The sequence below is a fragment of the Balaenoptera acutorostrata genome, chromosome 21 (genome assembly GCF_949987535.1).
Source record: "Balaenoptera acutorostrata chromosome 21, mBalAcu1.1, whole genome shotgun sequence".
NCBI lineage: Eukaryota > Metazoa > Chordata > Mammalia > Artiodactyla > Balaenopteridae > Balaenoptera > Balaenoptera acutorostrata.
Genome location: NC_080084.1, coordinates 7,808,579 through 7,823,447, shown reverse-complemented (window position 1 = coordinate 7,823,447; position 14,869 = coordinate 7,808,579). Strand labels below are relative to the sequence as shown.

The 14,869-nt window shown below is 35.1% G+C and overlaps 1 protein-coding gene across 2 annotated transcripts in view; it reads right to left on the bottom strand.

Annotated features, from left to right (window-relative positions):
• Positions 1–2,074: 2,074 nt before the first annotated feature.
• Positions 2,075–14,869, bottom strand: part of ADAM9 (ADAM metallopeptidase domain 9) — a 103,060-nt gene continuing 90,265 nt past the window's right edge. For both annotated transcript variants that reach the window (XM_007178413.3, XM_007178414.3), the window contains 4 exons: positions 13,359–13,500; positions 11,608–11,695; positions 5,284–5,351; positions 2,075–3,552 (listed from right to left, as the gene is read on the bottom strand). In XM_007178413.3, the coding sequence (XP_007178475.1) occupies positions 3,459–3,552; positions 5,284–5,351; positions 11,608–11,695; positions 13,359–13,500 (392 nt within the window). In that variant the 3' untranslated portion in view covers positions 2,075–3,458. The remainder of the gene's footprint in view (positions 3,553–5,283; positions 5,352–11,607; positions 11,696–13,358; positions 13,501–14,869) is intronic.

The window sequence follows — 14,869 nt, the reverse complement described above, 5'->3', positions numbered from 1 at the left end:
GCCTCCATCAAAAAGGTTCTCCCCAAACCGTTGGCTAAAATTCATGTGATGGCCGGCTCTTGTTCAGTAACTTCTCAGTACAATAAACATTCATTCATGTAATGAATGAAATGGACAAGATTCTTGCCCATAATTACAGTACATATGTTCCAGTAGAAAATTCTAGCCAAATTCCTCAACATAGTATTCAAAATTTTCTAAATTCGGAGCCCAGGCTGCTGCCTTTCTTCTATCCCCAGTGCTAGGACTACTTATGACTTCCGGTCTTTCCTGAATGAAAATTGCCTTATTACCTTGGACTGCAATGCCTCCTCCCTCCCAGACTCACCCCCCCAGTCTCTATGTATATGCAATATCCTTTAATTCTTTTCAAATCCCCAAGAATGAGTTAATCTCTCACACCAATTAACAGAACGGCAGATACACAAACTAAAAGGTCCCGTGGTGACACAGAAAAGTTCATTTGGGGAATCACCACATCTAAACTCACAGATGAGATGTGATTTTATGGATGCATAGGATTTCAACAGGGTAATCTAAGCCTGCAAAAGAATATCATGAGCATAAACACGGCAACAAAAATACAACTGGCCTCTCGGTATCCACGCGGAGATTGATTCCAGGACCCACTGTGGATACCAAAATCCCCAGATGCTCAAGTCCCGATGTTGGTACTCCGATTTCCGTAACTGCAGATTCAACCAACCATGGATACTGAACTATTTGCCACTTGCGGTTGGTTGAATCCACGGATGTGAACCTTCAGATATGGAGTGCCACTGTATTTTTATTGGAAAAAAAAAAGCTTGCAAGTGGATCTGCGCAGTTCAAACCCACGTGGTTCAAGGGTCAACTGTATACACATAGCTTGCATCTCAACAGGAACAAAAAATGCTAGACTAACACTTCTTTTAGGGGGTAGTTGAGCCAAAAGCTGGTTTCATCTTGCTTCACAGCATTAGAACCGTTACAGTAAATGCTTAGACTTGTTAATTAGTGGTAAGTACTTTGAATGAATTTCCAGTTATTTCATTTCTTTGTTATTTCCTTCTCCGCAAACTTTCCTGTTTAAATCTTTTAAAAAGCAGACTTTATGTCATTCTTACTTGTGTATATGGCTCTCTCTATAATGGGAGGCATGTCTCATCCAGAACTTATATATCACAGGACCTAATGACCTACTGTGTTACCTGCAAGATGGTAGAGTTTCAGTAAACATTTATAGAATTTAATAAAATCTGATCTGTGCTTAGAAAACCTAGATCATGTTTTACTATATGGTTAGAGACCCAGGCAGCTGCCTGATAGAAAGGGAAAATGCAATACCTCGAACAAGGTAATAAGCTTGTGAACACAGTCATACAGCGACACCGAAGTTACATACAATTTATCCTTGATTATTAAAACATCTTTAGCAGATCGCAAAGAATATCTTTAATATTTTCAAATTTTTAAGTGGCATCTATGACCAAGAAATTTTACAATTTTTAATAACAATCCAAGATAAATCAAAGACAAACCTAAGTGAAAAGAATATAAAATATGTAAAAATATATATAAAAGCAAAAGAAGTTCAGACTGATCAATAGTCTTTTAGAAAAACTTTCTAAATATTCAAAGATCCAAGGAATTATCTAATTCTGAAAAAAGTTTTAAGTTGCATCGTTAATATATAACCAACTGTGAAATTTCAGTGATATGAATGACAATTGCAAAACTGTGCAAAAACTGTGGGACTATCTCAGTGACAAACACAAACATTTTTGGTCGTATATTAATTCATTCAGAGATTTAAATTGAAATGAAGAATCTTTATTTGGGACTGTTTACAATTTTTAACATGCACCTGATTGTTAAAATAATGTACCATCTTCTGAAGACAGATATGTGTCTTCTTCAAAACCAATCTGTTTTTCTTTTTAACAAAAAGCCACTGTTCACAATTTGGCAGAAGTCTGGAAAATTAGTGAGATAGTATCTGTAAACGTTTGACTAGTAGTTTTACCTAAAACTAGTATAATGTTTTAATTAATAAGTAGCTGAGTATTTAAGAAATTACTGGGCAACACAAATCAGAATTTCAAGTATTTTATTTATTGTAAATCTTATGTTTGTATATGTATGTATACACAAACCAAAAAATTTTTAAAAACTAAAGAAATTCAGTTAATAAACTTATTAATAAACTTTATTATGAAAAATTATGAAAAAAATTTAGGTGCTTAAATTTTTATCATTCATACCATTTCTTCCACAGTAAAAATTCATTTTTTATCATAGCTGGGAAAATAACTCACAGATACCACTAACTTTTTTGCACTTATCTAAGAAAACTTTTTCTTCCTTCCTTTCTCCAGCCTAATTTCTTTAAAAATATTAGTGTCAACAGAGACATTATCAAGCACACCTTAGTAAATGTAAACATTCTAAATTATATTAATAGCAATCTTTGAAGTTTCAGATTTTGGACTTAAAATTAAAGTGCTTATGAAATTCTCAAGTGGTTTTATGGTAGCTCAATTGATTGAAGATATTATAATTGTTCCTGCTTTTTATTACAGCCAAGAATCAACAGCATATCTGATTAGTTCTATTAAATACTTCGTACCTTAAAGTTTATAATTAATTTAAAATAATGCTATTGTAAAAGGATGCTATGCTTTAACGTGATTCATAATAGAAATTCTATTATTAAATTAACTTTTCTAATATTCATTATCCATAGATAGATCCACAGAATCTATTATCCATAGAATCCATAGAATCATATATCCATAGAATGTTCATTAAAATGGAAGATAATAACTGTGTGTAAGTATACACATACACACTTTTAGTGTGTTTTTGCACTTTTAAATTTGTCTTATGATATCTTAATTCTGTATTTTGTGCATTCTTCTGAAGACAGAGTATTCCTTTATTCATGTAGTGAATGAGATACACAAAATTCTAGCGTGTGATGATTATTAGTCTGTGCAAGATTAAAAATATTAGATATTAATTGACAGCTAATTAGTTTTCACAGGTATTAGATTATTACATGTTCAATCAGAAACTACATTAATGATAACTAAGGTCAAAATTCAGAATTACATTTAAGCACATAATGACAAAACTTAAACCAATACAGTTAATTTGAGAATCATTACAATAACGTGTTCAAATAACATAATCCATGTCAGGTGCATTAACCTCACAGATGACTGAATAAAATGGATTCAGTAATGGAAATGAAAATGTTATTCTAAATTCCCTGGCTTTACTGCATTTCTTCTATTTCTCATTTCCCACTACTCAAGTTCTGTTTTTCTGTATTAATAAAGTTTGTTTTGTGGTATTTTGTTTTCATTCATAATTGCAGCAGGAAGAAAGGCTTTTCAAGAAAATATCAGAAAAAAATCGTATTAGCTCAGTTCCCTGAAGATGTCTGCAAAATGAAAGGTTAAAAAAAAAAAAAATCAAGTGAGGGAACTATATAAAGGAGGTGGAGGGGCAGGACGAGCAGGAATTAAATTTCCCTGAGATGATACTTTCGGTTGTGGTGGAGGTGGCCTGTGAGAGGGAAAAAAGACAGTTAATCGTATGTTTCAACCATATGAAATAATGCTACCTTCATTACAAGCCCAACGTAACACCATTCTTGACATCACTGACAATTCTTAAGGGTACATTATATTCTGAGATCATTATGAATCCGGTATGTAATAGTTAAAAGTCTCCAATCGGAGTCGAAAATGGAGTAACTACCTTAAAGTCATGCTAGTGTATAATCAACAATGTACAAAGGTTCTGGTGTATATGTTTTTAAAAAGGACGGTACATGAAATAGAAAAGACAAATTGTAAAAGACAAGTGAAGATACTATGTGAATTCAGCACCTCTTGTCCTGTTAGGATTTAAGGGGAGCAAATCACAACTAAGTATAAACCTTACATACATATATAGAGCTGAAATTCCAGCTCTCTCAAATATAATTTCCACTCCAAGAATTAAACCTGCTATGACTTCTATACCTGTCCTTCTCAGTTCTCATGCTTTAACCTGTGGATACCCTTCCTTAACTTCTTCATCCAATTCTAGTATACCTCTATTCCAATAACATACTAGAACTTCACCTGGTGAATATGTGTCTCACAATTTATATATTCTGCCCCTGATGCTCAGTTGGATTTCAGTACACTCTCACTGCATAATAAAGATTATACTTGAGGATACTACTCAGTGTGCAATTCAATTGTAATTTGAAGGACTTTAGCGGGGAGGGAGGGGTGAGATATATTTTATGTGATGCAAAATGTTATAATAAATTTTCTCCTTTCTTGCTGATGTTACGCCCATCCACTGAGTCTTTTATTTTTCTTGTGTTTTTCAGTTCTAGAATTTCCATTTAATTCTTTTTTTAGGTTTTTAAGTTCAGCACATCTAGTTCTGTGCTGAAATTCTCAATCTTGACTATTAATTCTGTGACGTAATCATCATAGTTACTTTAAAGTCCATCCCTGATATTAACTGGATACCCTCTGAGTCTGATTTTCTTGGTTTTAGTCACATTTTCTTTTCTTATATGTCTAGCTTTTTAAACTGGGGGCCAAACATTAAAAAAAATAATAATAAAACTGTAGGAAATAAGTTGAGGGTCTGATTCACCCTTACCCCAGGGTCCCAACACAAAGACTGGGATATTTGCCAGGGTACCACCTCCTTGAAAGGGCTCCAGTCTTTGTCCCCTCATCCCTATGAGTTTGTTGAAAGCTCTCCTCAGCTTCGTATCCTCTCACGTTCAGAATAGGTAGATATTTACAATCTAGGATGAAAAATGGTCCCAAAAGCTGAGATTATCTCTGGACTGCCTTCCTCTCCTGGACCATAGTCCCATAATCTCTCATTTCCTTGGTAGTTTTCTGATGCCTTCAAATACATATTTTCTTCTATTGTCTAGCTTTTTTCTAGCTGTTCCTAATAGGAAGGCTGGTTCAGCCTATCTGATTTCCTGTTGCTGGTTATTTTAAAGGTCGTTGCTTCTCTGAATCTTACAGACACCAAAGGCTACAGCAGCTGTTGACTGTCTTGTTTGGGCTTCTTTAAAATTTCATTCCGACACTGCATTAATATGATAAAACTTCTATAAAAGGCTCTTAAAAGTTTTTCTGCAAATTGTGTTCTATCTAAACTGTTAGCAAGAAATACCTTGTCCTAAATTAAATTAAAAATACAAGGGAACTATTTAGACATTAACCCTGGGTTTTATTCTGGTCAAGTAATCTAAGCAAATTCACTTCAGACCTTGATGGGAACTGCTGAGGCTGCTTGGCTGCATACGTTGGTACTGGAAATCTGTTTGCATATATAGGCTAAAAAGGAAAAAAAAAAGTTATTACCACAGTGCACTCATAATTATATTTTCTATAAAGTTTATTTTCTATATAAAAGTAATCAATCTATTTAAAACTCAATGAATAGATGACTAATAATGTTGACATTTTAAAATACTTTGCTTATTCAACATGTCTTTGTTACTGAGTGTAGAATATTTAATTCTTTTAAGATTGTATATATTTTTTAATAGATCTTTATTGGAGTATAATTGCTTCACAAAACCGTGTTAGTTTCTGTTGCGCAACAAAGCGAATCAGCCATATGCATACCTATATCCCCATATCCCCTCCCTCTTGCGTCTCCTTCCCACCCTCCCTATCCCACCCCTCTATGTCATCGCAAAGCACCGAGCTGATCTCCCTGTGCTATGCTGCTGCTTCCCACCAGCCAACTATTTTACATTCAGTAGTGTATATATGTCGATGTTACTCTCACTTCGCCCCAGCTTCGCCCTCCCACGCCATGTCATCAAGTCCATTCTCTATGTCTACCTCTTTATTCCTGCCCTGCAACTAGGTTCATCAGTACCTATTTTTTTTTTAGATTCCATATATATGCGTTAGCATACGGTATTTGTTTTCTCTTTCTGACTTAGATCGCTCTATGACAGACTCTAGGTCCATCCACCTCACTACAAATAACTCAATTTCGTTTCTCTTTATGGCTGAGTAATATTCCATTGTATATCATGTGCCACATCTTCTTTATCCATTCATCTGTCAATGGACATTTAGGCTGGTTCCATGTCCTGGCTATTGTAAATAGTGCTGCAGTGAACATTGTGGTACATGACTTTTTTTTCGACATCTTTATCGGAGTATAGTTGCTTTACAATGGTGTTAGTTTCTGCTTTATAACAAAGTGAATCAGTTATACATATACATATGTTCCCATATCTCTTCCCTCTTGCATCTCCCTCCCTCCCACCTTCCCTATCCCACCCCTCTAGGTGGTCACAAAGCACCTAGCTGATCTCCCTGTGCTATGTGGTTGCTTCCCACTAGCTATCTATTTTATGTTTGGTAGTGTATATATGTCCATGCCACTCTCTCACTTTGTCACAGCTTACCCTTCCCCCTCCCCATATCCTCAAGTCCATTCTCTAGTAGGTCTGTGTCTTTATTCCCATCTTGCCACTAGGTTCTTCATGACCTTTTTTTTGGTTTTTGTTTTTTCCTTAGATTCCATATATATGTGTTAGCATACGGTATTTGTTTTTCTCTTTCTGACTTACTTCACTCTGTATGACAGACTCTAACTCCATCCACCTCACTACAAATAACTCAATTTCATTTCTTTTTGTGGCTGAGTAATATTCCACATCTTCTTTATCCATTCATCCGATGATGGACACTTAGGTTGCTTCCATGTCCTGGCTATTGTAAAGAGAGCTGCAATGAACATTTTGGTACATGACTCTTTTTGAATTATGGTTTTCTCAGGGTATATGCCCAGTAGTGGTATTGCTGGGTCATATGGTAGTTCTATTTTTAGTTTTCTAAGGAACCTCCATACTGCTTTCCATAGTGGTTGTATCAATTTACATTCCCACTAACAGTGTAGGAGGGTTCCCTTTTCACCACACCCTTTCCAGCATTTATTGTTTCTAGCTTTTTTGATAATGGCCATTCTGAGCGGCATGAGGTGATATCTTATCGTAGTTTTGATTTGCATTTCTCTAATGCAAATGATGATGTTGAGCATCTTTTCATCTGCCTCTTGGCCATCTGTATGTCTTCCTTGGTGAAATGTCTATTTAGGTCTTCTGCCCATTTTTTAACTGGATTGTTTGGTTTTTTGATATTGGGCACCATGAGCTGTTTGTATATTTTAGAGATTAATCCTTTGTCTGTTGTTTCATTTGCAAATATTTTCTCCCATTCTGAGGGTTGTCTTTTTGCCTTGTTTATGGTTTCCTTTGCTGTGCAAAAGCTTTTAAGTCCCATTTGTTTATTTCAGTTTTTATTTCTGTTACTCTAGGAGGTGGGTCAAAAAAGATCTTGCTGTGGTTTATGTCAAAGAGTGTTTTTCCTATTTTTCCTCTAAAAGTTTTATAGTGTCTGGTCTTACATTTAAGTCTTTAATCCATTTGGAGTTTTATTTTTGTGTGTGGTGTTAGGTAGTGTTCTAATTTCATTCTTTGACATGTAGCTGTCCAGTTTTCCCAGCACCACTTATTGAAGAGGTTGTCTTTCCTCCATTGTATGTTCTTGCCTCCTTTGTCATAAATTAGGTGCCCATATGTGTGTGGGTTTTTCTCTGGGCATTCTATCCTGTAGCATTGATCTATATTTCTGTTTTTGTGCCTGTACCATACTGTCTTGATTACTGTAGCTTTGTAGTATAGTCTGAAGTCAGGGAGCCTGATTCTTCCAGCTCCGTTTTTCTTTCTCAAGATTGCTTTGGCTATTCGGGGCCTTTTGTGTTTCCATATGAATTGTAAGATTTTTTGTTCTAATTCTGTGAAGAATGCCATTGGTAGTTTGATAGGGATTGCATTGACTCTGTAGATTGCTTTGGGTAGTATAGTCATTTTCACAATATTGATTCTTCCAATTCAAGAACACGGTATATTTCTCCATCTGTTTATGTCATCTTTGATTTCTTTCATCAGTGTTTTATAGTTTTCTGAGTACAAGTCTTTTGCCTCCTCAGGCAGGTTTATTCCTAGGTATTTTATTCTTTTTGTTGCAATGGTAAATGGGAGTGTTTCCTTAATTTCCCTTTCTGATTTTTCATTGTTGGTTTATAGGAATGCCAGAGATTTCTGTGCATTAACTTTGTATCCTGCAACCTTACCAAATTCATTGATTAGTTGTAGTAGTTTTCCAGTGGCATCTTTAGGATATTCTATGTATAGTATCATGTCATCAGCAAATAGTGACAGTTTTACTTCTTCTTCTCCAATTTGTATTCCTTTTCTTTCTTTTTCTTCTCTGATTGCTGTGGCTAGGACTTCCAATACTATGTTGAATAAGAGTGGTGAGACTGGTCATCCTTATCTTGTTCCTGTTTCTAGTGGAAATGCTTTCAGTTTTTCGCCATTGAGTATGATGTTTGCTGTGGGTTTGTCATATATGGCCTTTATTATGCTGAGGCAGGTTCCCTCTATGCCCATTTTCTGGAGAGTTTTTATCATAAATGGGTGTTGAATTTTGTCAAAAACGTTTCCTGCATTTCTTGAGGTGATCATATGGCTTTTATTCTTTACTTTGTTAATATGGTATATCACATTGATTGTTTTGTGTATATTGAAGAATCCTTGCATTCCGAGATAAATCCCACTTCATCATGGTGTATGATCCTTTTAATGTGCTGTTGGATTCCGTTTGCTAGCATTTTGTTGAGGATTTTTGCATCTATGTTCATCAGTGATACTGGTCTATAATGTTCTCTTTTTGTGATATCTCTTTCTGGTTTTGGTATCAGGGTGATGGTGGCTTTGTAGAATGAATTTGGGAGTGTTTCTCCCTCTGCAATTTTTTGTAAGACTTTGAGAAGGATTGGTGTTAGCTCTTGTCTAAATGTTTGATAGAATTTGCCTGTGAAGCCATCTGGTCCTGGACTTTTTTTGTTGGAAGATTGTTAATTATGGTTTCAATTTCATTACTTGTGATAGGTCTGTTTATATTTTCTAATTCTTCCTGGTGCAGTCTTGGAAAATTGTACCCTTCCAAGAGTTTGTCCTTTTCTTTGTGGTTGTCCGTTTTATTGGCATATAGTTGTTTGTAGTAGTCTCTTATAATCCTTTGTCTTTCTGCAATGTCAGTTGTGATTTCTCCTTCTTCATTTCTAATTTTATTGATTTGCATCCTCTTCCTTTTTTTCTTGATGAGTCTGCCTAAGGGTTTATCAGTTTTGTTTATCTTCTCAAAGAACCAGCTTTTAGTTTTATTGATCTTTGCTATTATTTTCTTCGTTTCTATTTCATTTATTTCTGCTCTGATCTTTATGATTTCTTTCCTTCTACTGACTTTGGGTTTTCTTTGTTCTTCTTTCCCTAGTTGTTTTAAAAGTGTATCATTTATTTGAGATTTTTCTTGTTTCTTGAGGTGAGATTGAATTGCTATAAACTTCCCTCTTAGAACTGCTTTTGCTGCGTCCCATAGATTTTGGGTCGTCATGTTTTCATTGTCATTTGTTTTTATGTATTTTTTAATTTCTTCTTCGATTTCTTCAGTGATCTCTTGGTTCTTTAGTAACGTACTGTTTAGTCTCCATGTATTTGTGTTTTTTACAGTTTTTTTCCTGTAATTGATTTCCAATCTCATAGCGTTGTGGTCAGAAAAGATGCTTGATACGATTTCAATTTTCTTAAATTTTCTGAGGCTTCTTTGTGACCCAAGATGTGATCTATCCCGTAGAATGTTCCATGTGCACTTGAGAAGAAAGTGTATTCTGCCACTTTTGGGTGGAATGTCCTAAAAATATCAATTAAATCTATTTGGTCTATTGTGTCATTTAAAGCTTGTGTTTCCTTATTTATTTTCTGTTTGGATGATCTGTCTCTTGGTGTAAGTGGGGTGTTAAAGTCCCGTACTATTATTGTATTACTATTGATTTTTCCTTTCATGGTTGTTAGCATTTGCCTTATGTATTGAGGTGCTCCTATTTTGGGTGCATAAACATTTGTAATTGTTGTGTCTTATTCTTGGATTGATCCCTTGATCATTATGTAGTGTCCCTCCTTATCTCTTGTAACAGTCTTTATTTTAAAGTCTATTTTATCTGATATGAGTATTGCTACTCCAGCTTTCTTTTGATTTCCATTTGCATGGAATACCGTTTTCCATCCCCTCACTTTCAGTCTGTATGTGTCCCTAGGTCTGAAGTGGGTTTCTTGTAGACAGCATATGTACGCGTCTTGTTTTTGTATCCATTCAGCCAGTCTGTGTCTTTTGGTTGGGGCATTTAATCCATTTACATTCAAGGTTATTATTGATATGTATGTCCCTATTGCCATTTTCTTAATTGTTTTGGGGTTTTTTTTCCTGTGGGTCTTTTTCTTCTCTTGTGTTTCCCGCTTAGAGAAGTTTCTTTAGCATTTGTTGTAAAGCTGGTTTCGTGGTGCTGAATTCTCTTAGCTTTTGCTTGTCTGAAAAGCTTTTGACTTCTCCATTGAATCTGAATGAGATCCTTGCTGGGTAGAGTAGTCTTGGTTGTAGCTTTTTCTCTTCCATCGCTTTAAGTATATCCTGCCACTCCTTTCTGGCCTGCAGAGTTTCCACTGAAAAATCAGCTGATAACCTTATAGGGATTCCTTTGTATGTTATTTTTTGTTTTTCCCTGCTGCTTTTAATGTCTTTTCTTTGAATTTAATTTTTGTTAGTTTGATTAATATGTGTCTTGGTGTATTTTTCCTAGGGTTTATCCTGTATGGGACTCTCTGTGCTTCCTGGACTTGGGTGACTATTTCCTTTCCCATGTCAGGGAAGTTTTCCACTATAATCTCTTCAAATATTTTCTCAGACCCTTTCTTTTTCTCTTCTTCTGGGGCCCCTATAATTCGAATGTTGGTGCATTTAGTGTTGTCCCAGAGGTCTCTGAGATTGTCTTCAATTCTTTTCATTCTTTTTATATCTACTCCAGGGCAGTATTTCCACCATTTTGTCTTCCAGCTCACTTATTCATTCTTCTGCTTCAGTTATTCTGTTATTGATTCCTTCTAGTGTATTTTTCATTTCAGATATTGTGCTGTTCATCTCTGTTTGTTCTGTACTTCTTCTAGGTCCTTGTTAAACATTTCTTGTATTTTCTCAATCCATGCTTCCATTCTATTTCCGAGATTCTGGATCATCTTTACTATCATTACTCTGAATTCTTTTTCAGGTAGATTACCTATTTCCTCTTCATTTATTTGGTCTTGTAGGTTTTTACCTTGCTCCTTCATCTATGACATATTTTTTTGCTGTCTGTTTTTTTTTTTTTTATGAGTGGGATTGTGTTCGTGTTTTATTGGTTGTTTGGCCTGAGGCTCCCCACACTGGAGTCTGTAGGCTATTGGGTAGAGCTGGGTCTTAGTGCTGAGATGAGGAACTCTGTGAGACCTCACTCCAATGAATATTCCCTGGGGTCTGAGGTTCTCTGTTAGCCCAGTGGTTCGGACTCAGAGCTCCTAAATTCTTTGGAAATTATCTATGTTTATTCCTATATGATGTAACATTTTTTTTAATCTTTAAAAATTTGATATCATAATATAGTAAAGAAAAAGAATTTTTCATTTAAACTTACAACTTCTCTGGGAGGAGCCACTGAAGAAGCATGTCCAGGAACACTCACTGGCTGTCTAGAAACTTTTGCTTGATTTTTGCCATCTGACCTGAAAGATACAATTACTTTTGAGCTAAATTAAGATTAAAACATTTCTACATGATATATTACATAGACCTTGCATTTTCCCAAGTACAGAACAATGTTGTTGGTAGTGGTGGTGATGATGATCATGAAGACAACTAAAATTTTTATGGCATTTTTAATAGCTTTCACCCAGTTTTAATCCTTAGAGTACTAGAAAGTTTTATTAACCTCATTTTACAATTAAATAAACTGAAATTCTAAGAAATTATGTAATTTGGTCAATTGGGCCAGTGTTCTCCAACTTCTCTCCTCAAGTCTTCCTGAAATGAGAGAGGAGTAAAAGCATATTCTTAGGTTTGAAGTAGTCACTCTGAATATTAGGAAGTCCAAGAGGAGCAAACAAGCTGGCTGGAAAGAGGTCAGCTAAGATTTAGACATGCCAAAATGATAGTAAGTCAGCTAGGTAGAAGTGTATAGGAGACAGCTATTGCTATGGAACTAAAATTTCAGAGATGCAGACTGGGGAATTATCTATAGGGATTGGTCAGTCTGAAGTTAAGAAAAAGGATAGAAACATAAATCTGGGAAGGTCCCTGGCAGTCCAGTGGTTAGGACTTGGCACTTCTACTGCTGTGGCCTGGGTTCAACCCCTGTTCAGGGAACTAAGATCCCGCTAAGCCAAGTGCTTGGCCAAGTGCAGTGTGGCCAAAGAAAAGGGTGGGCGAGGGCGCTACACCTCAACAAATTATATTTTTTAAAAAAAAGAAATATAAATCTGTTTTAGAATACGTTAAGAAAAATAAAGCTAACATCAGGATACTCTAGGAAAACATTATGCAGTAAGTGAGGTAAGTGAGAAATAGGGCAATGAAGTAAAGGTGAGCAATTGAGGCGAGATTTGAACATTTTGGAATCATTATCATAATAAAGATTAGTATTAAGTAATTACATTGTGCTATGGGTTTTATTTTTTAGTATTTCCTCATTTAATCCTCACATCAACCCGAAAAGATAGGTAATATCATTATTCCCATTTTAAAGGAAGTAAACCAAGGCTCAGAGACTTTTTTTATTATTCCAGTTCATAATTCTAGCAAATGACAAACTGGAACTTGAACTTAGATCTGACTACAAGGCCCATGCTAATATATGCTACATTCCAATGCCAACATATTAGAAGTGATCGTTGAGAGACAGTTGTATAAGAGTCCAACACATAGACTAGAAATATCAGCTGTCTGAATTATGACAATCCTTTCTTCCATCAAAGCTTATTTCTTAAAAGCTGATGATTCACAAAATCTGTTTTCAAAACAGACCTGAAGAACACTTCTCCTATGAGAACTGATACCTGAAATAGACATGGAAGAAAATTTTTTAATGAAGCCCAAATCAGAAGTTGTAGTCCAATTACTCCACTATCAGAAATCAAAGTCAAGTAAAATGAAGCCTAGCAGCCATTTTCAGTAGCATACAGGCTGGTCACCATAATCCTTTCCCCTCACCATTATAAGAGGTGGCTGAGTCACCACTGCCCTTTAAGTCCTGCTAATCATGTCAAAAGAATGGAGAGATAACTTAGAACCCTATTTTTAAACCAGCTTCTATGATATGACTATCATCATTAATAATTATTATACTTTAAATTTTTTAATATGAATTTAAAAGAAAAATAATCTAAGTACTCATATGTTTGTGATCTCTTCCTTCTGCAGTAGCTTTTCTGTAGCTGGTCTCTCTTAATGAAGACAAAAGCAGCCAATACAGTAAGAGGAATAATGACGAAGAAGAACACCAGAAGTCCGTCCCTCAAGGCAGTATTCTTTTCTACAGAGAAGGATTTTACATTAATGATCATTAAATTAGAAGTTAACTCATATTAACTAGAACATATTAGGTGATGATACGTTTTACATTAATTTTCACATTGTTCAAAAGTCACACTGATATAAACTGAAATATATTGAGAAGTCTTGTTCACTCCTCATGCTTACCCACTTCATTTTTGCCTCCCTGAAGATAACCACTTTTATTAATTTCTTATATAATCTTACAGTATTTCATCATGTAAATATAAGCAAGAACAAAATATGTTTTATTGTTAACCCTTTCTTACACAAAAGGTAGCATGGCATAAATGGTATTCCACACATTACTTTTATCACTTAGCTATACTACATATCTTCCCAAACTATACATAGAGCACCACCTCATTTTCTATACAGCTATACGAAACTCCATTGCAAGGATGTCCCATAGTTTATTCAGTCAGCAAGTACCCTACTAATACTTTTATTTTTCCAATCTTTGCTGTTACAAAAAAAAATGTTATAAGGAATAACCTTGTACATATGTCATATCATTTTGGTGCAGGTATATCTGTAGAATAATTTCCCACAAGTAGAATTCCTGTATCAGAAGGTGAATGCATTCATCATTTTTTTTAAGGCACTATCAACCTTTCTACCACAGTGGTGGTTACAAGTTAGCATGCCATATATTCAGACTATAATTCAAAAAGGTACATGCACCCCTATATTCATAACAGCAATAGCCAAGACATGGAAACAACCTAAATGTCCATTGACAGATGAATGGATAAAGAAGATGTGGTACATATATATATAACAGAATACTACTCAGCCATAAAAAAGAATGAAATAATGCCATTTACAGCAACATGGATGGATCTAGAGATTACCCTACTAAGTGAAGTAAGTCAGACAGAGAAAGACAAATACCATATGGTATCACTTGTATGCAGAATCTAAAATATGACACAAATGAACTTATCTACGAAACAGAAACAGACTCACAGACATAGAGAACAGACTTGTAGTTGCCAAGAGGAATGGGGGGAGGGAGAGGGATGGATTGGGAGTTTGGGATTAGCAGATGCAAACTATTATATATAGAACGGATAAACAACAAGGTCCTACTATATAGCACAGGCAACTATAGTCAATGTCCTGTGATCAACCATAATGGAAAAGAACATGGAAAAGAATGCATATACATGTATAACTGAATCACTTTGCTGTACAGCAGAAATTAACACAACATTGTAAATCAACTATACTTCAATAAAATAAATTTTTTTTTAAAGTTAGAAGGCCAGCCAGCAATATATAAGAATTTCTCACAGCCTCACCTATAGAGCCAAACTTCTGCATGTTTGCCAACTTGGAAGGTGAAA